This window comes from Erpetoichthys calabaricus, chromosome 9, assembly GCF_900747795.2.
Source record: "Erpetoichthys calabaricus chromosome 9, fErpCal1.3, whole genome shotgun sequence".
Taxonomy (NCBI): Eukaryota; Metazoa; Chordata; class Cladistia; order Polypteriformes; family Polypteridae; genus Erpetoichthys; species Erpetoichthys calabaricus.
The window spans coordinates 49,749,810-49,776,028 of NC_041402.2; the positions used below are offsets into that span (position 1 = coordinate 49,749,810).

At 37.3% G+C, this 26,219-nt stretch overlaps 1 protein-coding gene across 1 annotated transcript in view; it reads right to left on the reverse strand.

The window, feature by feature from the left end:
* The window catches only part of cmtm3 (CKLF-like MARVEL transmembrane domain containing 3), a 29,247-nt gene extending 13,214 nt beyond the window's left edge, over window positions 1-16,033 (reverse strand). The window contains exon 1 of the mRNA XM_028809629.2: window positions 15,732-16,033. Within this exon, the coding sequence (XP_028665462.1) occupies window positions 15,732-15,848 (117 nt within the window). The 5' untranslated portion in view covers window positions 15,849-16,033. The remainder of the gene's footprint in view (window positions 1-15,731) is intronic.
* Window positions 16,034-26,219: the final 10,186 nt, after the last annotated feature.

The following is a 26,219-nucleotide window of genomic DNA, read 5'->3' on the forward strand; positions in this document are numbered from 1 at the left end:
ACAAATCAATTCAGAGGACGGAATCCTTAAAATCAGGGCTACTAAAAGGAAGGGAAAAGGAGTTAATTAGCAGTGACTGGTCATTGATTAGGAAAAGGGTCAGAATGAAAACCTGCAGCCCTCCAGGCCTGGAGTTTGACACCTGTGCTCTAAAGTAATGTCAAATAACTTAAAGGCCGTTCAGTTAAACAGTAAACACAAAAGACACTTGAGCAGTGAGTAAAGCTGGAGTATGAAGTTAACTGAAATTTGACTTGTTCACTCATCTGGTCTAAAAACATGTACATGTTTTGCTCCTATTTTTTTTGGGATGTCTAATATTGTTTCAAAATACTGTCTCACGTGTGCGCCTTAGGAACAACTTAATGGCTCTGGTTGTGGTAATACCTCGCTGATCAGCAGGGTGGCGCTGTATACTAATGCTGCTTCTCTTCCTCCCGCTACAGACTGTATGATTGACAGCCTTTCCACCTCTGACATCACATCTGGTGTCCGCCCACCTGGACCTACCCCTTCCTATCTGGCCCATACTTAACCGGAGGTGACGTCATCTTGGAGCAGTCAATCTTGAGACTTGCATCTGTGAAGATGTTTTTTTTCCCTTCCTAACATGTTTATACTTTGAATTTGCTTTCAATTATATGGGGTTTGCCGTGGGTGCCCCAACTATTTATGCTTGTTTGTGTTTTTCGTTATAATACTAATTCTTGCCTCCCATTATCTATTCATCTAATATCACTGACTACACAGCCTCTTTGCCAGTAAGCTTTTGTTCCTCTCAGCTACCTGGAATCAAACCACCATGAACAGAACTAACCAATATGCATCTGTCAACAATGTAAAATGAAATGAGAACCATTTAAAAGGTCATTTTGAATAAATTAAATGGGTGTCTGAAGTACAAATAGTCAGTGAGAGACGATCAGTAATTCAGGCAGTAGGCAACAATAAACCCAAGAAACCCAAGAAAAGGTACTTGCAGAGATCTACTCAGGCTTTGGCAAAAACAAAAGGCCAAACCAAAGAAGACTATTTTTGGCTGCTTTTTCATTTCCACTTGAGGGAAGCATTCTTGTTAGTGGATATTTAAGGGGTTTGGATTACCGAATACTTGTGACCATCACATTTGTTTAGATGTTAATAAATTATAACCTGAACTAGAGAATATAGTGGCAGATGCTTGAGATTGCTATAGCAAGAATCACAAATAGGCAACGGTCAAAATCATCAGGCCAACTTTTGTGAAAAGGGCAATCCTGAAACTCTTTAACATTTTCTTTACAGAATGACAAGAGTGTTTAATTTGCGTCAGCTTCTCTACCTTTAATAAGATTGTGCCCATTTAAATTGCAAAATGAGCAGAACATTACAATGATATGATTAAATGTAACAAAAATAATTTTAAAAAATTTGAATTAATTTTACCTCAGTCATGTGTAAAGAAACACTGAGAAAATTTAGAGAAAATGTCAGAATAGTCTTAAATACCATTGGAATCCTATAGTACCAAAGTCTGTCAAACAAAATGCTGAAGTGGAAAAACTTGTTCTTGAGTAACCCCCAAAAACTGTCCAACTAAAGCCAAAGGGAAATCAGTGTGAAAACTCAACAATTATTTTTAACATATTGCTCCACTATTTTTAAATAACTGAGATATGACAGACCTTGGAAAAATGATTGTACCCTTCTTCGTCCAGTAGAAGGTGTATAAATGATGGGAAGAGGGCATTTGTCTAAAGCCATCCCCACTTTTTCTAACCATCAGTCATGTCTTTCAATTGATCCTCTGTTGGAATCTTGAAGTGTTTCTTTTCTTCATTACATCTGGCAATGCAGTGAATGTTTCTCTGGCTAATTGGCATATGGTTTACTTACCCGTGACTGAAAGGTCATTTTTTTCTGTAACTGTACCCCACTGCTACAAACTGGAGAGTCATAGCTATACTGTATGTTTCTCCTCTATGACATAAGCTGTTTAGTTGTTTAAAAACGACAGCAAAGGCACTCAAATGTGCTGATCTGGAAATTTAGGTACTAATTACAGATGTTGCAGTCTCTAAGATGGCACGTTGCTCCTTTCTCTCACTCAGCTGGCACTCAACACTCAAACATGTTTAAGTTTCTCTGAGTGCCAGATTTGCATTACTGGAAGCTAGCTGCATATGTCTGATACTATGATGGCAGTACATTTTTGAGTATAAAGTGGCACCACCATCTCTTAACTCTTAATTTCTTGACCATTTTCTTTGTAACTGCAGCTAAAATAAATTAACATGTTAACACAAATGAGAAATAAGTATGAAGAGACACCTTACAACTGTTTTGTGATAGCTTAAAACATTCTTAAAAATAGAGATGCACCTGGTGTCCTGTAGTGATTGAGAATAGAAACATTTTTTAACTACTACTAGGAAACAGCTACATTAAGTTTAATTGTATTTTCTAGAGTGAGAAACAGTAATAAACATAACAAATCTCCATAATGGATAAGACAGGTAAGAAAAAAGCTGTTTTTTTTAAAAAAAAAGAATCTTTTTAATAACTTGTTAATCCAGCATATTAACTGAGAAAGCAATTGATAAAATATACCTGTATGAATATTAGTAATAAGAAAAAATATTTTTCTAGTGTATTCGTACAAGTATACAAGTTAATAAGGAGATAAAACCAACTCTCCATCAATTTTCTGAACCTGAATGTTGCAGTATGCAAAATTGGGCACAAGATAGGAACAAACCCTGAAGATAGCGCCAGTCCACTGCAGGGCACACTTCCCATCGAATGTCAAATAAACCTATACAATAAACCAAACAAGATCATATAAAGTCCAGCCAGTTAACTTATTATGCACCCCTTTGGAATGTAGGAAGAAAACTGTCCCAGACATGGGAAGAACATGCATGCTTCACATAGACAGTGACCAGGCTATGATTCGAACAGTTTTCTGGGGCTAAAAGGCAGCAGCTGTAATCCCTGTGCCACCATGGACTCCATGTCATACAGTGGTAAAAACAAAGAGCAAATGAACTAAATGTTTGTTTTTGTGCTTTTCAAGAGAAGTGCTAGTGACATGACTGTAGGTACAGTACAGTATCTCATCTACATGCTTCTTAAAGCAGGGGTCTCCAGCTCCAGTCCTGGAGTGTGACTGTGGCTACAGGTTTTCAATCTAACCTTTTTCTTAATTGGTGACCATTTTTGCTGCTAATTGTCTTCTTTTCCCTTCATTGCCTTGTTTTTTATACTCAGTCATTTGAATTGCTAAATTTTTCCATAAAAAAACCCAAATAGAAATGAGATGTGAAGTGAGCCAACAGATGACCAGCTAAGTTGGGACCACAAACTACATCCAATTTCACTCCAACCAGTTTCTTAAATAGAAGGGAATTCTTGTTAATTAAGCCCGTTATTTAACTCCATGGCTTGTTGGTGTTCTCATTCTAAACAACAGACATTTCCAAAACTGTTGATTTATTTTTCCTAAGAGCACCGTCAATGTTTTGTGGACCTGAGTAGACCATTAATGAGACCTTCTCCCTTCTTTATTTTCAGATATGGTATGGCGGATACAGGTTTGCTGGTCATGTGTTGGTTGTTTTTATACATTTTTTACTATTTGGCTGCTAATTATGGAAAAAAGAAACAATTGAAGACTCTGAGTCTTAAATAGCAAGGCAATTAAAATTAAGGTAAAAGACTTGATTAGCAGCAGAAACATGTTATTAATTAAAAAAAGGGTTAGAATGAAAGCCTGCAACCACAGTGGCGTTCCAGGATAGGAGTTGGAGACCCCTGTCTTAAAGGTTGTCAAGATTTCTGCTTCAACTACATGACTCAATAATTTATTTCAGATTCCCACAACTCTTTGCGTAAAGAAATTCTTCCTGGCTTCAGTCCTAAATGCACTTCTCCTTAATTTTCACTAAAGCTCTGAGTAGGTCATTCACCCTTAAGTTGAAAGAATTCAGCTGGATGTACTTTATCAATGCCTTTGTGAATTTTGAAGACATGGATTACGTCTTCTTGCAGTCTCCTCTGCTTAAGTCTAAACTTTTTTAATTTACTGAGTCTCTTGCAGTGTGACATGTCCTGAAGTCCTGGGATGCACCTGGGTGCTCTCCTCTGCACAGCATCAAGTGCTGCTATGTGTTTCTGACCAGGACTACACACAATCTCCATATAGTGTCACAGCAGTGCATTATATAGTCCGAGTATAATGTCCCTTGACTTATATTCATCACTTTTTACAATGTAACCTAACATTTTAGATTATATAATATAAAAGCACTTGGATCATAAGTCATTGGGAGATCATTGTAATTATTTGCTGCACCGCTAATAAATTAGAAGCTGAAACTAATATACAATTTTTTTTGGTTCAAATCAATTGCTTATTGGATCACACAGTTCTAGTCACATTGTGAATACTAAATAAATGTGTCTATTTTTGAGTGGTTTCTTGCTTATAAAGTTTCGGCTACAGTCTTGTGATTTCGTACCAATGTCATGTGGTTACTCAGAGGTTAACAATTACGCCATTTCAGGGTTAAAGCGGTTGAAGCATGCCTTGGTAGCTCATGTTTCTAGTCTATCCTAAGAGGCTCACACACTCTTTAGTGCTTCCAATTAACTCAAACCACACATCTCTGTGGATGCGGAAGGAAAGGCCATACAGAGTTGTAGTTATTGTGAGTGCAGCAAGGAGAAGTGGTCATTGCCTTATTTGCTTAGGCTTTTATGGACAGAAATATTCTTCTGTACTTAACAGTAAGGCAAGAGATAAGTGATGCACATGCAGAGCTTTCTGTATAAGACATACACCTGTAATTTTCCTTGACCTGATCCTGTTCAAAAAAATAAATGTTCATTCCAGAATGGATATATGACCTGGAAAGTTATTTACAAATTGAGGGGCAGATCAAAGGTCTTTCTACAATCTGCTGCTGCCCTTCCCCAACTCTCAGCCAACATCCTAACCTAGTGCACAACCACATGGAGTTACTGTACATCTAATTAGAGTATTAACATAGCATTCACAAACCAGCTTAAACCAATTGAGGAGAGCATGTGCCAGAAGCAATGCAAAAAACAACACTGGACAAGGCACCAACCCATCATCAAAGGTCAATTTGAAGACACCTACTCATGCTTTGATAGAAACTGAAATAACATGATGAAGAAACAATATATGCACTACTAGCTACTAAAAATAGGGCCTGGGCCATCCAGCAATTGACCTATTTCCATCTCTGAGGGACAAACATAATAGGTTTGAGGGATGGCCGGGAACCTTACTCTGCCAGGATGCTCTCAGAAGGGAAGCACTGGGTGAGACAGTGTGCAGACTCCCTCTGCACCCAGAAGTGCTTCCAGGTGTTACATAAAAGAAACCGCCTGACTCAACTCCTGGAGCCAGAGTTGAGAGGAGAAGGAGGACATATCTTGCTGGAGGAGCAGGGAAGAGAGAGAGAGAGACAAACAGAACAAGACAGTTAGTGTGTGCTTAACTGTACTTGTGGTTGTGTCGTGAGAAACGCTTGCTGGATGAAGGGTTTCCCATATTAAAACATCCTTTGTTTATTGAGACTTGTGTTCAAGCCAGTGTGTGTCAGGGGTTTGGGGAGGTGGAGCACCCCCTAGTGGCCACAGAGCATAATAAAGTTGGGCCCTAACTATCCCCAAAAGTGGTCTGTGATTAAATTGGAGGAAAACCTTCCTTTTAAAACTAACTTCACTCAACTTGTGTGTTTGCATACTAGTGAATGTTCATGTTTTGATTCTCTATCATGAATGCAACCTGAAAGGGGTATAAAGTCAAACATTGCTCCAAGGAGCAGGGCCTCTGTGAAATGTGTAACTTGGAAGACAGCTATATTGCATACTTGGGGGCTACCAAAAGATGAGCTCTAGGTAAACACACAAAACTTCCAAGGTTGAGCAAGCACAGGAATCAGGTATTCAACGAATTTATATCATCCCAAGGATAAACAGCCACAGTTGAAACAAGACCATGGGCTTAGATACCAGCGTATGCACTACCAGGATCCGTAAGTTCTTTAGTATAATCTATCTAAACTAAATGCAATAGTTTCCAGAGAATGATGTATTAAAAAGCAAGGTGTCATAAAGGGCTTTAAATGTATTAAGACAACTCAGAATTCGTTATAAAACAGCCAGCTAAATAATTGTGTTGCTTTCTTCTGTGTAACAGTTACTGTGTAACAAGGATCATTAATAACTCTGTTGGGAAAACGTTCCACTTTGCAAGTTGTTTAAATTTAATTTTCTTAAGCAGAAATCAAGAGATTCTTCCTAATAATGCTTGCTTAGCCCCTGTCTGGCTCAAAAGTATATGTTACAGCTGTAGGGTTAATTACAGCCATTTGCCTCAAGCAAAAACCACAAAGCCAGGGAAAGTAGCTGATCTCCAGATTTCACTTCAGTCTATAGAAAAACATATGAAACCAAGTAGAAATTAACCTAAGAGATTATTCACGTGACTCTAGTATAGTCAATTCTGTGCTATATGCTGTTTTTTCTTATGTGTCTTGAGTGTTTACAGTAGATATTTCTTGAATCCTAGAGTTTTCCTATGAATTGAATTATTCTGTTTCATTAGACAAATGTCATTCAGTTATCTTGATCTAAATATAAAGGCTGGAGCTCTCATCTACAGAGCAAGTCAAGTAGGGTTATAATGAAAGTATAATATTTACCTTTGCCAATGGTGGCACTGATATATTGTTTAATTAAATAACACAAACTCTTAACTCCTTGCTAACTCTTAACTTCCTCCAGCATGTTCTGGGTCTTCTCTTTGAAAGCCCTGACTGGTAGGCACCCAGAAAGTATCCTCGGTACACTTTCAGGTCACCTCACCTAGCTCTTTTTGATCTGGGGAAGCAGCAATTCTGCTCCAGGGTCTTCCTGTATAGTTAAGACCCTCATATTATCTTGGAGTGTTTGGCCAGCTTTTTTTTTGGGGGGGGAAATCTCATTTTGGCCATTTGTGCTCAAAATCTCATTCTGATAATCACTAATATGTGACTATTAGTGAGGAGTAGGATCTGGACTGATTAGTAAACTGTAAAGTTTTGTCTGCAGACTAGGTGTCATTTAACCGACAAAATCTGATGGATTGTTTGCAAAATATCCACTGCTAAACCAATTCACTGTTCAATTTCACATCACTTCTGCCCTTGAATGAAAAAGAATATGACTCATATGTGTATGATGATGGTTTATATGGAAATTAAAACTGGTTCTAAAACAATATGATGCTTTCTCAAAGTTGTCAATTTGACAAACTAATGATTTAGACCAGGGATCATCAGTTATAGTCCTTGGTGGCTGCAGGATGTAATTTTATGGTTTATTAGCATTTTCATTCTTCTAAGACAAATCTTTATCACATTGTAGATTTTTCGTTTCCTGGGAAAATTATTCATATGTTTTGTGGTCCTGAACAGATTTGTATCTCTTGGTTTTTCCCTTTTTTAAACCATTGTATTAATACAGATACTTCAAGATGCATATACACAAGTTTAAATGGAAGTTTGTTAGATGGAGATCTGGTGGATCCTTTCTCATCTGCTCCCCATTATTAACTGATAGCTGGTCAAGGAAATGAAAACAATTAAAACCTTAATACTGTATAGCAGTTTAAAACTAAAATAGGCAATTAAGGGTTCTGAATTGTAACAAAATAACTAACACTAAGTCTTAAAAATATATTGCTTTAGTAATAAAAAAATGTATTCTAAGTAAGAAATTCGTTAAAGTCAATAGATTAAGATTTGGATATATTTTTGTAGGCTTTTTGTCATCTTTAGCTCTAATATTTTACACCTATTTTGCACTTTGGAGCATGATGTATCCACATTTTTTAATTTGAAAATTATTTAAACTGGTTAAAAATATTTTTCACCATTTTGATTTATTAATGGGTGCTGCCATTCTGTGATTGTTATTTTTAAGTCATGATTCACAGTAGTCTTTGGAGAGGTTTTGGGGGTGACAGCATGTGTCGTTATTTGCGCAGTGGGATAAAAGATCATCTCATACATTCTGCTCTATCTGAGATTGCAGATGACTCATAACAATTATTGGCAAAACCTTTTTCCAAAATACTTTTCTGGTTAAAGAATTTTTGACTCTGTTTGTTTATTTGACTATGAAGTTTGATTGCACACTTTTAGTTTAGATTAAAGTATTTAGCTTTATGTGGTTACAATCTTTACTTTGGTTTATGATTTGCGTCTCCTCTTCTAGTCTGTTCGTTTTGTGGGTTCTATTTTCCAGTTACTAGCACAACAATATTTTTTGACTGTCTGGAAGCATTATAACATTTAATTTCCTTGGATTCATTATGTCTTTATGCAACTTTAATTAAATTGATTGTTGGGCTGGCCAGCCTTAAGACTACTGAGTCTATCATTACAAAACTTCCGCACAATTGATCCTTGAAGCATATTATAAAGTAACTGCTAAGAAAAGCTGTCTAGCTCAGCTTGCCTGCAGTGAGCATGAAAAGAGGGAAAGAAGAGTTCTGTTACACTCCATGTGTACCTCCTCTTGAGCTGTTAAGTTGATAGCCACTTATTTTTAATTAAATAATTAAATTACTTAAATGTAATGTTGGTCAGTTATTAATAAATTACTTTGGGGAAAAACACTGAATATTATTGTAGAGGGTTGCAACGTGGCACACTCATTAGTAATTGTCATTGGTCGACTGGAGTTTGCATGTTCAACTTATTTAAACTTTGGTTTTCCTCAGAGTATTTCAATGTTCTCTAGCATTACAGAAATGTGTGTTAAGTTAAATGGCAACTAAATTGCCATGGTGTTAATGGGTAATTGGAAATGACTGCCAAACAATTGCCTGGTGCCCCATCCAGGTTTGGTTCCTACCATATGCCTAATGCCACTAACAAAGGATGTTTTCTCCTTGTGGCTTTCAAGTAGATGCATGGATTAAGAAGTACTGGAGATAAAACAAGAATTCTTTGATGAAACTTAACTGTGACAAACAGTTCATTGGTATACAGTTAAGTTGCTGTATTATCTTACTGTATATTGCATGCCTGACTCTTCCCATGCCATCAACCAATAATAAAAAAACATGTTTTTAAATTACCAAGTACACAACTTCCATGGGCATCCATCTTCACGTTCAACTTTCATGCAATGCACTCATTGGCTTGTCATTGGAGCATCGCTAGCCTTCGTTATGGATATCAGGAGTTCACTCTGCAATTTAGGAGGGTAAAACTATCACATTACAGAGAGTTGTGCTCAAGCATTGATGGAAACATAGTGGATCAAATACATTTTTGCTGTGATAAACCTCGGAAGACACTGCTGTCTCCCTTCTTGCTGAGTACAATGAGTGAATATGTTCTGCTCTTCCATGTGCATCCCAGCTGTAAACTGATGCATAAATTCTCCTTGATCCTCATGAATCATGTGGTGACCTGTATTAACAGAGAGTTGGATGCTTTGGACTCTCCAAAATGATCAGCTTTGTAAATGTCATCTGCTCTGCTTCAGGACTCTACCTGACAAGAGCATTCAATTAAATACTAAAATACTGTAAGTAAAGAATAATAAACATTGTATTAATAATTGTTTGGAGACGTTTGTTTTATTGTTGTTTATTAATGCATGATGTACAGGTTATTCCATTGTCTGTATGGTATTAAGTGTCCACCCATACCTCATTTTCTTCATTACATAGACTTGAAAAGCAGTTTATATATTAATATCTACTGCAGAGGTTTTCAGTCTCGGTCCTGGGGACCCACTGTGGTTGTAGATTTTTGTTCCAACCAGCTTCTCTTTTTAATCGGACTCCTGGGATAATTAAGTGAACTGTTACTTCCCAGATTCTGTGTTTTGGGAACAATATAGAAATTAGAAAACTAAGTTTTGTAAAGAAAAAATATATATCTAAACATGTGCTAAGCAGTTATATGGGAATATTGTATTTTTTTTTCTTTTTATCAATATTTTCATCTTGATTTTCTTTCTACTTTTCTAGGAGTTCTAATTGTTGAATTAATCCATTATTTACTAATTAGTGGGTCTGACACTAAAGTAGTCGTAGTGTTGTTTGCCTGGCTGTCTGCTCTGCTAGTTGTTAATTGTCATTATTAAGATACAATGAAGGGAGCAAACTGCATAGAAAAAGGGCAAAATATAATGAAATCAATAAAAGAGAGTTAAGCATTTAAATCTATAGTAAAAATAGAAATATTTCTAAATGTCTTATAAATGTAAAAATCATGCTGCTATGCTTTTCTGAATGTAGAATAAGAGAAGTGGAAAAAAAAATACTGGCTAATTAAATGAGATCAGTGTTATCAGTTGGTGTCACTGATTAGGAATCTGGTTGGAACAAAAACCAGGACCAAGATTGAAAACCCCTGATCTACTCTCTAAAAATAAAAAAAATTCTCTGTTCTACTGCTCTGCAATGTATTTATGATACAGTATATTTTTAAGTTTACTTTAGTTTGAATATTTCTTAATATATAACTAATAGATTACCATTCTTTTTTCAAAATGAACAGTATAATGTAAATCATGCTTTAGGTAACTTTTGAAAACACAGGTAAAGGTTATATTATATGAAATAAATTAGAGAAAAGATTTCACTGCAATGTTAACAGTAAAAAGAAAAGCTAAACTGTGGTTTTATAACATACGTTTCGAAAAAGTTAATAGTAGTCCATCAATTTGCAAACTCGCTTTTTGCTTAGTCTCATGGGAACTAAAGTCTGTCCAAGCAGGTTGATAAGATTCCTATTCTATAAAGCAGAAGAAAGGAGCCAACACTGGAAATGATGTCCGCATATTGCATGCACACACCCACACTTACTCATACCAGGCCAGTATAAAGCTGACAACTGACATAATACACCATTTTTAAAAGATTGTGAGAGGAAGCCAGTATGTGGAAAAAATGTCCAAATATTGAACCCATATCCTAGGAACAATGAGGCAGTTCATTTTCATCCTCTTCAAATAGCTGCTGACAACAAATGTCTAGGAAAAGAAGCTGTTGGTATGATAATAAGCAGTGCCTAAGGTTTCGTATTCCAGATCCAGATGAATGTTCTCAAGAGAAGGGGCAATGCAAATGGATGTGCCTTTTTTTGCATTGTTTGGTTTAACTTAAGAAGTAATCTAAGGACATATTACATATCCAAATTCATTCTTTGTAAAAGGACATATTACAGACTTGCAATCATGGATTCAAACTAAATTATTCAAAATGGATACTAGAAAGAGAAGTTCAATAAAAGTACAATGCATATATGGAGACGAGGGCCACAGGGAAAGTGACACTGATGAAGCAAATATCTTACACTGGGTTCTCTATACAAAATATAAATAAATAGTCTGTAATGATATGTTAATACATGTTATTTCTTGATTCTTGGCTATTGTTTTTGTGTTTGTGTATCCCAACTTCAAACGTTCATAAACCTAAAGTTACATTTAAAAGGGATAAATATCGCAATGCTATACTACCTAAATAAGAACATTTAACATTATTAAAAATATGGACTAGAGTACTAAGGTTAGTTTACAAAATAAAGTAACTCAATTTCTTAATCTGCCATGAAGGCTTGAAAACCAGCCACTTTTATATATGTAAATTTTACTTCCCAAGTGTTTCATACTTGGTGTAAATTATTTAGGAGTATATACAAAAAGGTCTTTTTTGTTTAATCTCTGGTTAATAGAAGTTTTAAATACAGTATTTCAAATGTTTGCATATTTTCTTAGGATGCTGTTTGCTTTATCTTACATTTTGACACTTTCAGGGTGTAGCATCCACACTAAAATAATAACGAAAAAGATTAATAACAATTGGGCTTTAATTAACGAAGCAGCAGAAGGAAGACGTGAAAACAAAGAGTATACAAAGTAAAACATTAATAGAGTACCAACTTGCAGCCTCCTTGGGCAGCGTAATTCCTGATGAGTGATCCCTATCTATTAATGACATTTTCCCATCGCTCCGGTTTCAAAAGCACTCCTCTCTCACTTCCTGTGTCTCATTATCTCTCTCTTTCTGTTTAATCTCAGCCTTCCTCCTGCAAGCCGAGTCTTCACCCTGCTCAACTCCTGACTCTAGACTGAATTAGGACCTTTGCCATGACCAGGCTTTACACACCATTCAGGTGTAGCCTCCATCCAAACTCCAGAATTGCTTCTAATGTTTGAGAGATCTTACATTTGCAGAAAAAAAAAAAAAACACAAAAGCAGAAGTTCTTTTAGAGGCTTTTTTGTCACTGCACCATACAAGGCCAGCTCTCCAGTGCAGCTCTTCTGCTGGTTGCTCATTTTGATAGATGTTTCCTCCCTAGTTTCAATCTTATTTTCAGAGAAACCACCACTAAACAGAGCACCAGTCCAATGCAGGGTACACTTATTCACACATCTATTCTCGTGCAGAGCCAATTTGGCTTGGTAATCCTAGTCAGTTGGATGAAGAAGGAAATCAATGGAGCCAGGTATGAAAGTGAACATTCAAACTCCTCGTACATTTTGAGAATTTAAATATGCACTTACACCCCTAAACCTGGCAACTGGGGCACCAAGTGAATCCTAGCTTACTGTGGTCATATTACATGTTCCCACTCTCTCTTGGTTCTGCTTTTCTTCCTGTACAGTTTCCTTCTGGGATACTTAGCCCACACATACAGAGCCTGTCACTCCCCGGAGGTCCACACTGTCAGCGACCTCAGCTGCTCTCTGTCTCTCGCTCTTCCTTGGTGGCTTTCTTTAGGAATTCCTTCTACTCTTTTTTTTTTTTTTTTTTTGTAACTAGACTTATTTGACCAATTTATTACATTTTTATTATTTAGCCAATGCATTTATCCAAGGTGACTTACAACATTTATGATACAATTGGTTACATTTCTTTTGGTTTTCCAATTGGAGCACAGGCAGGTCAACTGACTTGCTCAATGTCTGTAGCCAGGCACCAGTTTACGTTAAATACTGAGAACTGTTATCTGTTGCTAGGTAGTGGTCATCCTTTATTCTGGTAAAGCTATATGAAGTTTAAAAACCACAGTGATATAAAAAAAAATCTGTACATAGTGTATGTCAGATAAACAGACAGTCAGTGTAGCATCATCAGTCTTAGTTGTATATTGCATCTTTTGATGTGAACACCACCCACGGTGCTCTCGTCTGTATAGTACAAGATATGATACATGCCTGCATGCTCATCCATTTAAAAACAGACAACTTAGCATATTAAATAATATATATATTATTTTTTAATCCCACATTTCAGTTCAGACATGCAGGGTGTAAACCTACACTATCCGCTGCAAAGCAGAAACACACCTTGGACTGGATACTTGTTCAGTTGAAGAGCACACCCATTCATTTACTCACACTCACTCATAATGGACCAGTTTAGAGCTGCCCAATATCTTTGGTATGCATGAAGAAACCAGACCACCCAAGTAATCCCAACACAGATAAAAGGAGAACATGCAAAATCAATAAAAGCATAGCAAAGTACAGGTTGTGAACAAGTGACTCTGGAACTGTCAGGCAGCAGCACTAATTACTGAAACGGGGAGAGGAACAGAAGAGCTAAGTTAACATTGAGGAATTAAATCGGAGAAAATAACTTAAACAAGAACAGACTTTAACACTTTTAAAGCCGGCTTACATGCAAAAGTTCTTCTCCTTTTCAGTGACTAACATCTGACCCCCACAAATGCCCACCCTTGCTGCAGGGAGTTGCAACCTGTGTCGTTTAAACACCAACAAAGAAAGAAGGCATGTGGGACAACAGCTACTGCAATCAATTAATGCGCACATAATGGAAGGATAACTAGTGCTTTGAGGACTGTGCTGTATCCCAGAGGACTAGCATGTGTTACAAAATAAGAGCAACATACAACATGGCATTCTACGACCAACTTAATCCAGCTGAGAGGATTGGAGTGGGCAGAACCTTTTCTGGCATTGGTATTATTTTGTACAAGGCAAGAGTCCTTCAAAGGGTCCACTCACACACATCCAAACCTGCACTCACATGGGGTCAATTTAGAGTCGCCAGTACAAAGGAATGTGGGAGGAAAATGTACACATACATGGGGAGAACACACAAATTCCACACAGAAACCAGGTGTGAAATTTGAACCCAGGATTATAATATAATATAGTATAATATAATATATGCAGGGAGTTTGCATGTTTTCTCCATTTCTGCAAGACTGTCCTCCAGCCATCCCCAGTCATGTGCTTTTTGCCTTCCTATCTCAATGACACTGTCCTCTTTTCCAGAATCCACACTGATTTGCAGCTCTGCTTTCCTCCCTACAGAAAGCTGGAATACATGTTAATCCCGCTAATTCTCAGGACTTCTTACACAAGGGTTCATGTTATAGGAGCATTAAAAAAGAGAGAAGAGTACATCAGGTAAGCTGATTTGTGTTTCCTATTATTTAAAAGAAAGTTATATAGTTTAGTATTTTTGAGATTGCCAATGTGTTGATCGGTCATGTAAGTAAGAATTTCACTAAACCCTGCACATTTGACAATACTGCTTACTACATATTAAACTTGTGTTGTGTGTGGGTTGTTCACACTTGACCATAATGCGGCTACATATTACCCTTATTGATGGGTGCTTGTATCTTGTCCATAACTGGCACTACCTTCTGAGTGATGATGCTAGAATAGGGAACAGCGGGCTGAGAAAATAAAGGGAGAAATAACTTAAATCAGTGGTGAACCCAAAAATTGCAAAATGGGTGGGCCAGGAAACAACAGGATGGACAAGCAATAACCTGTTCATGGGGAGGTGTCCCCATTAAAGCTTTGTATGGCTCGGTCTAATGATGGCCGCAGTAAGGTCTGGGAGGGGGGCTGCCCCTTGAAATATTCTGCCAAATAGTTTCATGTTGATTGAAGTGAAGTAAGGTCCATGGGGTCCCACCCTTAAGATTATGTTACTTAGGGGCGGGGCTGAATTACTTTATATAAAATTCACCCCGAATTACTGTATATGTCTCTGTATATAAATTTTCTTTTAGCAGATGCACATGCAAGTGGTTTGAAATGCTTACGATCATACACTGAGGTGTGAACTTTTAATCTTTCGCTTTTAACACCATATCTGTGCTCTGGAAGACCACACCGCTTGCAGTATCTTAGAACAATAAGCACATCAGGAAATGACTTCAGATGTAAATGTTCCATCTCGATAGATACTTTGGGTTTTAATATTTCATGTTATAAAAAGCACTATGTGGTCTTATTTTATTTGAAAGATGCATGAAAATATTACTGCATTTCATATTCTTTGAGGGGGCAGCTGACAAGGTGGCTACCATTCACACTAAGCCACATAAATATTGTTTTACTTATCTGATTGTTTATGAAGTGCAAGCAAGGCAAGATAATAGAAAGCCACATTCATTCAGAAATGCAAAGCTGTTATTTATTTACGAAAACCCTGACAAAAATACAAAACCATGACCAAACATCTCATTTAAGAGTTTCTAATTCTAGTTACTGTGTGTCAATATTCCGTTATATATGATAGTAAGTGAAATCCCAAATGCAGAAAGCTTAACAATACATTTCTTTTACAAGTCATTTTAGCAAACCGTTAGAAGGAAACAACAATGGAAATTCAAAAGTTGAACGCCATAGTATTAAAAAGGGAAACGACTCTCATAATTACCACTTCAGAGATAAGCAGCAGTCCTTTCCGAGAGGTGACGAACTCTCTGTCCGGCAGCAGAGCTCTAATTCCAGTTTGTGGCTCTCCTCCAGACTCGGGACGTTCAATATCCCCCATAACGGTTGCCCAGATGGACGGAACCCCCAGAAAGAGAACCCAAAGTCGGGAATGACAGCAGCAACAATCACAATTTGCCTGGAAACTAAATTTAGGAGGGAAACGGAAATCATGACACTGCGGAAACAGAGGAAAAAGTTGAGCATCTGCTCACTACAAAAAATTAGCGAGCGCTGGATAGCTCGCAGCCTGAGGCTGGGGGCGTGCGTGCATGTGTGTGTGTGTGTGTGTGCGTGTGTTTGTGCGCGCGCGCGCGAGTGTGCATGTGTGGGTAGGTGCCGGGCAGAAAGCAAGAGTTGTTGGCCGCAAGTTTAGCGCGCAGCACTCAAATGCAGGCTGTACTGGCGAGTCGGCGTCGGTGGTGGTGGTGGAAGAGACGGAACTTTAAAAACACTTTCTTACTGAATACTCTCAGGCTGTGTTTACTTTAAATTGAACCGATATAGAATATTAAGTTTAATAACCGTCCAACTATCATCCGCTGGCGAGCGATTTTAGAAAAAAGGCTAAGTATATTAAACTTTGCTGCGTGATGGAAGAATATATTTCTAGTAAGTATTTAAAACCTAAAACCAGTGCCGGATTAACCAATATGCACATGTAGCATATGCTACGGGCCCCGCAATTTCGGGGGCCCCCAAATGGTGGACCCAATATTTAATGAAAAAGTGTAGCATTGAAAAACTGGTCTTTAAAAATATTATCTTTACGTTTTTAAACTGTAAATTTCTTACACAACAAAACTTTAGGGGCCCAACACATAAAATTCACATAAATATTATAAGATTCTTATTATAATCGAGAGTAAAATAATTATTTAGTCTGGTTTGAACTGTTCAGAATCTAAACTTCAGATGATGCAGACCAAAAGGGCCTCCAAAGCTCTTAATCCGGCCCTGCCTAAAACGACTTCATTTTTACAATAAAAATAACTTTTTGTAGGCTATTTATTTGGTTGGGTTGAATGTAATTATATTATTTTAATGTGATGATATAGTTGCATTCTTTTGCTTCTTAGTTTCACAGAACACGCGCATCTTTATTCTAATAATTAAACCAGATTTATTAGCTCGGCGTTTACATTTGTATTCGGCATCCAACAGCGTGGGGTATGGTCACGCTCGGTGATTGTACAGTACCGTATATGAAATCAAAGACCGGTGGGCGGTCTTTTATGCATATTGGTGGTCGTTTATAAACGACGCTCTGTATTAACATCCGATAGGAGAGCTGGGGTTGGTGGCACTTGAATGAGCCTTGTCGCCCCTATGCTGGTGCCTACTCAGATTTAGCCTAGAGCCGGTCCTGCGTATTAGTTACAGCTAATGAAAAGTTAATTATTAATTCCCCAAGTTTTACTTCGTCGTGTGTAATAAATATACTAAACATTGTTACATTAAGTGGCCATCTGTGGTGTCCTAAACGTCTAAACGTTTTGGTATGCTTGTTTTTTTTTTTGTTACGGTTTTTCTTACCAGATTGTAAATTCTAGCCCATATATTCCCAGATTATGAATAGTCTTAAAATTTACCCGCTGCTATATAAGTATTGTGATCCCTTCCCTGTCTACAATTTTCTTAGGCTACAGTCTTACCCTAAAGTCCATCCATTATCCAACCCGCCATATCCTAACCACAGGGTCACAGGGGTCTGCTGGAGCCAATCCCAGCCAACACAGGGCGCAAGGCAGGAACAAACCCTAGGCAGGACGCCAGCCCACCACAGGGCACACACACCCACACATCAAGCACACACTAGGGACAATTTAGAATCACCAATACACGTAACCTGCATGTCTTTGGACTGTGGGAGGAAACCCATGCAGACATGGGGAGAACATGCAAACTCCACACAGGGAGGACCCGGGAAGCGAACCCGGGTCTCCTAACTGCCATGCAGCAGCACTACCCACTGCACCACCGTCATTTACATTAATTTTTTCCTTCATGAAGGTGCACTGTATACCCCAGAATTACAAATCAAAAACAAGATTTCATACATTTCTGCAAATTTATCAAAAATTAAAATATGAAATATGAACATAGGAACAAGTAATCAGACTTTATACCCAGTGCATAGTTGAAACCCCTTTGGCAGCATTTATGTTCTGGGGTCTTCTTGAGTATGACGTGACAAGCTTCAGGAAAACCTGGAATTTGGGATTTTCAGCTATTTTTCTCTGAGATTCTTTCAGACTCTGTCAGGTTGAATGGAGGCTGTCAGTGGACGGCTGTTTTGATGTCTCTCCAGAGATGTTCAATTGACTTCAAGTTCAAGCTCTGGCAGGGCCACTCAAGGACATTGCCAGAGTTGTCCCTATGCTACTCCTGTGTTGACTTTGCTTTGTGCTTAGGGTTACAGTCCTGTTGAAAAGTGAACCTTTGGTCAGGTCTCAGTTCCAGTGTGCTCTGCAGCAGGTTTTCATTAAGGATGTCTCAGTACTTTGCTCCATTCAACTTTTCCTTAACACTGACTAGCCTCCCTGTCCCCACAGTGTAATGCTGCCACCACCTTGCTTCACCACTGGAATGGTATTGTGCAGGTGATGAGTGGTGCCTGGTTTCCTCCAGAGGTTAAAGTTAGAACTGAAGCCAAACAATTCAACCTTGGTTTCATCAGACCAAAGAATCTTATTTCTCATAGTCTGAGACTAGGCCATGGCTATTCACCCACACTTCTGGAGGGCACAGCGGCTACAGGTTTTCATTCTAACCAGTTTCTTGATTAGAAGACAGTCCTTGGTGATAATGAAATTTGATATTTAACATTCTGGCTTGTTAGTGCTTTGTTCATCCAATGCACATATTTTCTGAAGGCACTGTAGATACATCTCCAGTTAGGTAAATTACACCTAACCTAATACACTATGCAACACTACAGACATTTTAAGAGAAAAATCTCAGTCCAAAATCTTATTAATATAGTCCAGGGGTCTTAGTATATTTTAAATCGCATATTAATCAGATCACTAGGACAGCATTTTTTCACCTAAGAAACATAGCAAAAGTTAGACCTCTTATATCATCAAAAGATGCAGAGAAATTAGTTCATGAGTTTGTTTTCAGTCGGCTAGATTACTGTAACGCACTCCTCTCAGGACTACCCAAAAAAGACATCAATCGTTTGCAACTAGTGCAGAATGCAGCTGCTAGAATCCTTACCAGGAAAAGAAAATCCGAACACATTTCTCCAGTTTTGATGTCACTACACTGGTTACCTGTGTCATTCAGAATTGACTTTAAAATTCTGCTTATGGTTTATAAAGCTTTAAATAATCTCGCCCCGGCTTATATATTGGAATGTCTGACACCTTATATTCCAAATCGTAACCTCAGATCCTCAACTGAGTGTCTCCTTAGAATTCCAAGAGCAAAACTTAAAAGAAGTGGTGAGGCGGCCTTCTGCTGTTATGCACCTAAAATCTGGAATAGCCTGCCAGTAGGAATTCGCCAGGCTAATACAGTGGAGCACTTTAAAAAACTACTGAAAACACATTATTTTAACATGGCCTTCTCATAACTTCACTGTAATTTAATCCTGATACTCTGTATATCTAATTCATTATAATAACTATTCATTCAAAATTTGTACTAACCCCTACTCTCTCTTCTGTTTCCTTTTCCGGTGTCCTGTTGGTGGTGGCGTGTGCCACCACCATCTACCCAAAGCACCATGATGTTCCAACAATGATGGATGGATTAAAAGCCAGAAATCTGTATGACCATCAGCATCAAGTGACTCCGTGAAAAACCCGAACTACAAAGAGGACTATTTCATTTATGTTAGGTAGAATGCCCAAAGGGGACTGGGCGGTCTCGTGGCCTGGAACCCCTACAGATGTTATTTTTTTCTCCAGCCTTCTGGAGTTTTTTTTTTGTTTTTTCTGTCCACCCTGGCCATCGGACCTTACTCCTTTCTATGTTAATTAATGTTGTCTTATTTTAATTTCTTATTTTGTCTTTATTTTTCTTCTCTCCATTATGTAAAGCACTTTGAGCTACTTTTTGTATGAAAATGTGCTATATAAATAAATGTTGTTGTTGTTGTTGTTAGTATATGCATTCACTATACTATGAAAAAGAGAAAATGTTCCTTTTATAACACATTAAGCAGCATATCTCTCCCCACAAATAGTATACAGAGAACACAAAAGAAATTGATTTTTCTCACACGTTTGGAAATTATTCTTGTAAGTTATTTTCATAATTCATCCATCCATCCATCCATTTTCCAACCCGCTGAATCCGAACACAGGGTCACGGGGGTCTGCTGGAGCCAATCCCAGCCAACACAGGGCACAAGGCAGGAACCAATCCCGGGCAGGGTGCCAACCCACCACAGGACACACACAAACACACTCACACACCAAGCACACACTAGGGCCAATTTAGAATCGCCAATCCACCTAACCTGCATGTCTTTGGACTGTGGGAGGAAACCGGAGCACCCGGAGGAAACCCACGCAGACACGGGGAGAACATGCAAACTCCACGCAGGGAGGACCCAGGAAGCGCTACCCACTGCGCCACCGTGCCGCCCCCCATTTTGTTTTGTTTGTCATTTTTTTTAGTCCCTCCGAGGACGGGCAAAACACAAAACTGGACACAACTCTGGCACACATTGAAATACAAAGTTCCTGGACTCATGGTTAGTCAGCTAAATTGCATTTTTTAAATACATTAACGCTGCAATAGTTTCTATTCTAAGTCAAAAAATCACTTCCATCACTCGCTTCCAGACAGTGCAACCATTCTAGAAAATGTCAAATTCTGTTTTCTTCAGAATTATAAGATCAAGTGATCCATGTTAGTTTTATGAAATTTAGTATATAGTAAATGAAAAAAGATTGCTTATAATTATACATTAACTACTTTTAAGAAAATATTAATAATTAGCACATGTGCAGATCTATTCACAAATTGTCATTCCTCAGTAACTGTGTGGTGGGACAATTATATCTGGCACGTGTTCAGTACTTCATAGGCTGTAGAATAATTGAGAACTTAGTGTGTATCATTAAATATGATTTTTCCTTTTCATTTTTTTAATCTCACAGTCTTATGATTCCTTTTGCCAAATTGTTTCATTCTGACACTTTGTTTTATTTTGTGCAAATGTTTATTCTTTATTTAAACATTTAGGACACGACTGCTCATGTGGACTATTTAATCATATTGACTCTGTTTTACAATATGGCCATTTGTAAGTTTGACATTTGCTTGTGAATAGAGCCCCCTAAGTCTTTATTTGGGTATTTGCATATATAGACTATCTTTACATCTTCTAACTTCTTACTGCCATATTTGGTTATGGATATTACATCATTATTTCAGTCATTGCTGTTTGTGAATATATTACATGTGCTTCCTTTAAAAGTCTAAAAGCAAGTCATGTAAAACTATACGAGACCTCATGGAGACTCCTTATTAAACTATTCAGAGATTCAGGAACTTGAGCTTGAAAGGCATTCTTGTAACAAGCCAGCTAAGATGATATATCGGACTTGATCAATTGTAGAATATATACATTTAATTCTCATAATCATCCAATATTACACTTTTTACTATGTTCTTTAAAATAACAAGTGCACTGCATTTTGTGAAGTTGCATCATGGGCAAATTCAGTCAAAGCTATTTCTTTTTAAATGTAACATTTTCACTGATGGGCTCTGTGATGGCACTATTCTGGTGAGATGAGGAAGATTTTTGTGTAGTGTATTAGAATAAAAGAACAGACCACTGTATACAATTTATCCAAAAAGTCTTTATTTTGTCTTCAGCTGACCAACCTCTATATATAAAAAACTTCATATATAACACATACTTCATAAATAGTGGTGTATTACATTACATTCAGAACATATTCAGATCCTTTAATTTTTTCACATTTTTTTTATGTTGCAGCCTACTGCTAAAATAATTTGCATTATTTTTTTTCTCTCATTAAAGCCGCACTCAATACTCCAGAATAGCAAAGTGAAAACAGGATATTAGAAATTTTTTGCAAATTAATTAAAAATAAAAAACAGAAGTATGAGATTGACATAAGTATTCAGACCCCTTAGGCATTACTTCATTGAAGTCCCCTTTAGCAACGATTCCAACCTGAAGTCTTTTTGGGTATGACATGAAAAGCTTCACCACCCAGATTTGGGGATTTTCTGCCATCATTCTCTGCAGATTCTGTCAAGCTTTGTTAGGTTGGATGGAGGCCGTCAGTTGACAGCTATTCGTAGTTCTCTCCAGGGATGTTTGTCTGGTTGGAGTCTGGGCTCCGGCTGGACTAATAAAGGGAATTCCCTGACACTCCTGTGCTGTCTTTGCTTTGTGCTTAGCGTCATTGTCCTGTTGAAAGGTGAGCCTTCAGCCCAGTCTGAGGTCCTGGGTGCTTAGAGCAGGTTTTCATTAGGGATATCTCTGTGTTTGTTCTGTTCAGCTCTCCCTCAACCCTGCCTAGTCTCCCAGTTCCTGTCACTGAAAAACATCTCCATAGCATGATGCTACCACTGTGACTGTATTTAGCAGGCAATGTACAGTGCCTGATTTCATCCAGAAATGACGTTTAGACTTGAGGCCAAACAGTCTTGGTTTCGTCAGACCAGACAATCCTACTTCTCATAGTCTAAGAGTCCATCAGGTTTCTTTTTGCAAACTTCAAGTGGGATTTCATGTATCTTTTTCTGAGGATAGGCTTCCATCAGGTCACTGTGCCATAAAGCCCGGATCGGTGGAGTGTCGCAGTGATATGGTGATCCTTCTAGAGGTTTCTCCCATCTCCACACAGTTTCTCTGGAGCTAAGCCACAGTAACCAATGGATTCTTGGTCACCTCACTACCAAGGCCCTTTTCTGCTAACAGCTTAGTTTGCCTGGACAGCCTAAGTCCTGTTTTTGCTTTGTCATTCTGAAGTATTGAGTGTTGCTTATTACAAGAAAATAATTAATTAATTCGCTTTTAGCTCAAGGGTGCAATATAACCAAATGTGAAAAAAGTGAAGGGGATTGAAAACTTTCTTAATGTACAGTATTGCTTCTGTTTTGTTTCTCTTTGGCTCATTTACCTTGCAAATGCCAAATTCAACATAAAAGTGAGCTTTACAGGACAGGTTGTTTGCATTGAACTGTGCAAAATAATGAAAACAGAGTATTCAGTGTTATAGTAATTTGTTCAAAAATTAAGGCAATTAGTAGCAACTCTGCTATATTCTAGCAAAGAAAGAGTCACTCCCATCTACAGTTAGTCTTCCAATGTGGTAACTCACGTAGGACATTTAAAAATGTGTTTGACCACTGAATATCACTGCTTCCTGCTATATTTAAATCTGGCTATGGGCAATTATGTTTTAATATACGTAAAAAAATTTGCTTAACAAATAAACACATTCTGTCAACAATGAACTTTTTAACTTCGTTCTTTCTGAATTAAAAAGGAGTAATGCTAAGTTGACAAGAAAATGCACTATAAAATTAACTTTTAATTTAAGAGTAAATTACGTATCTTTTAAGTAATACTTTATTTTACTTGAGTAACAGTAAGTAAATAATAGGGCTTCATGATAATTAAACTACAATACATTTTTAAAGTCCAATTGTGAAAATACTGTCTTTGACATACTGATTTAACAGTTCTTTATTAGGAGCAGCTATGAGCTAACATTTTATTTTTGAATCATGCTTTTATTAAAGATTGACGGAAATTGTTATATGGTCAGTTTTGTATTTTATCTAACACTCTTTAAACTACTATGCTGAACAGCCCACTAATCATAAATTGTAAGGACTCAAATCAGCCTTAAGTACAGATTAACAGAACATGCCAAAATCTTAGTAGCAATAGAAGGGGAACAAAACCTTCAGCATGACAAAAATAAACTCCTGTGGATAATTAATTCTCTGCATATGAAGAATGTCAGCACTTAGCTAACCACCCTGTGTGTGGGCACCAGCACAAGACTCTACATGCCAGCCTTGGTAATGCTAGTGACTTGTGAAGCTGTTAAGCAGAAATTAAGACTATACTGTACTGACACTGCTTCACCCACTTACTGTGTTACCATGTTTCCTGGCTAGAGGAAGTCAATTGGGCAAGGGCTGAAGTGGTACAGAGGACAGAAGCAGAATGACAAAACCTGTAATGCCAACAGATAGAATTGTCATTGCAGTGGCCTCTTTAAGTCACCAGCTTTCCATCCATTTAAGCATTTTTAGGGTAAGGATGAGATGGAACAAGAAATAAAGAGTAGTGATCTGCCATCAGGTTTATTTAGTAATTGATCTGTCTGCATACCATATTTCACTTGTTGTAATTTTCTACTGTAACTGAAATATTCATCTATCCATTCACCCATTTTCTGAAGTCACTTTTCCAGTGCATGGTTGAAAGTAGACAAAAGAATACTGCAGTCTTTTTTAGCATTAAAGAATCACATTCTATTGAGATAATTCAGAGCTTTCATAGATGTAGAATATTACAGTCTTTTTAGTGCATAAAAATCACATATTAATGGCAAAATTCAGTGCTTTCAGATTTTCTGTATATCTAGAGGCAAATTTAGGTTATTGCTTCATGAAAACAGGTACAAATATTCATAGATGCTTGTCCCAAAAAAGAGATATTGTGACACAGAAAAATGTACACTTTATCTTTTAGAGTATATCTTCTTTCTGGGAAAACTTAAACTCACTGCACACTGCATAGCATATTAACTCAAGACAACACTACTAGTCAAAAGCTTTACAACACCTCCACTTTTATAGTTTTTATTGAAATTTAAGTAGTTCAACTTCAGTGAATAACCTGAAATTGTACAACTGCCAGAGATAAAAAAAAATGTTCAGGTTACCAAAAACTGAAAAATAATGTACTTTTCAGAGTTATAGTTTGTTTTCAAGGTCAAGTAATGTGTTCACAGTTTACTGCTTTTCTGCAGCAATTGAAGTTAATTAGTCCTTGGAAATCAAAGCAATCATTTCTTTCAGGTGTCCCAGCATTTGCTGATTACTTACAATCCATGTCTGTATCAAACCAATGTTTTGGAAAGCCACACCTGTACCTGTCAAAGTTTCCTCCAATTTCCAAGTTCCTTTTCATGGTGTAATAATTTTCTTTGCAATTTCTCTTAAGGCAAAGAAGAAGACTGTCTGTCTTCCTTTGCTACTTGCCTTTTTCTTGCCACTATGATAGCAATATACAGTGCAATATTGCCAAAATGGTGCTTCAGAGGCTATAGCAACAGTCTGTTCCAGTAATGCTTTTATACACACAGAGGGTTAGTCGGTAATCAAAGAAAGTTGGGACACCTGAAAGAATTGTTTGTGTCAACTTTCAATGGTTAAATAATTTCTATCACTGCAGAAAAGCTGCAAGTTGTTAGCCCATTGCTTATGCCCTGAAAAACTCAGAAAATTACATTATTTTTCCATTTTTGGTAACCTAAACTTTTTTTTAACCTGTGGCAGTTTTTCTGGCTACCTTTGAACCATTTCAGTTATTTACTGAACTTGAACCACTTAAATTTCAATAAAAACTGAAAAAATGAGTGTTTTAAAACTTTTGACTGGCAGTATATTTTATCTGGTGTGGTTGTACAAGAATTTTAAGTTTAGAGTTATGTACTTTACAAGCTGAAAAAGGATCAGTCTTTCAAGTAAATCTAAAGTGATCTGTAGTGGATGGACAGCTTCTTTCATTGTGAAGGTACAGCTGAAAGTAGTAGTATTTTGCTGCACAGAGTTCTGTTGTTTCTAATATGAGACTTCATGCTGCTTGAAAAACTTCCTGCTGAGTGTTAATCTATTCCAGATTTCTGCTGCAGGGTACCTTATTCAGTTTGTTGTGGGAAATTATTATGAGGATTATTTTTTCTCATGTGTTTTTGGCAGTAGGAAGAAAATAAATGTTAGGATCCTTCATTATTCATTTATTTTTGCTGGATTTCTGTTACAACCCTGTAAGCACTTCCTGACTCTCAGTAATGTAAATAACACAATTCTGTTGATGCCTTATAAATAAATTCATAAAAAAAACAGAAAACAACTGATCCTCTGAAATAGCCCAATAAACCCCATAAACCAACCACATATACAGTAAGGGCAACTTTTGTAGAAATTTCAGCCTGGAATCTTTTAACATAAAAAAGCAGGCTTAGCACATTTGGACATTTTTGATTTCAAAATATTACATGCTCCTTTAAGTTAGTTGGAGACTGTTTGTGTCAGAGCCTTAAATTACTGTTCACTGAATTGTAAGCTGTTGATGATACTGCATTAAACTGACAAAACCACATTAACTTGTTTCATGTTGCAAAGGAAGACAGTTTTTCTTTGCAGTTTCTTCAAAATCTTTGATGTTGCAAATCTAGTGATAAAAGAG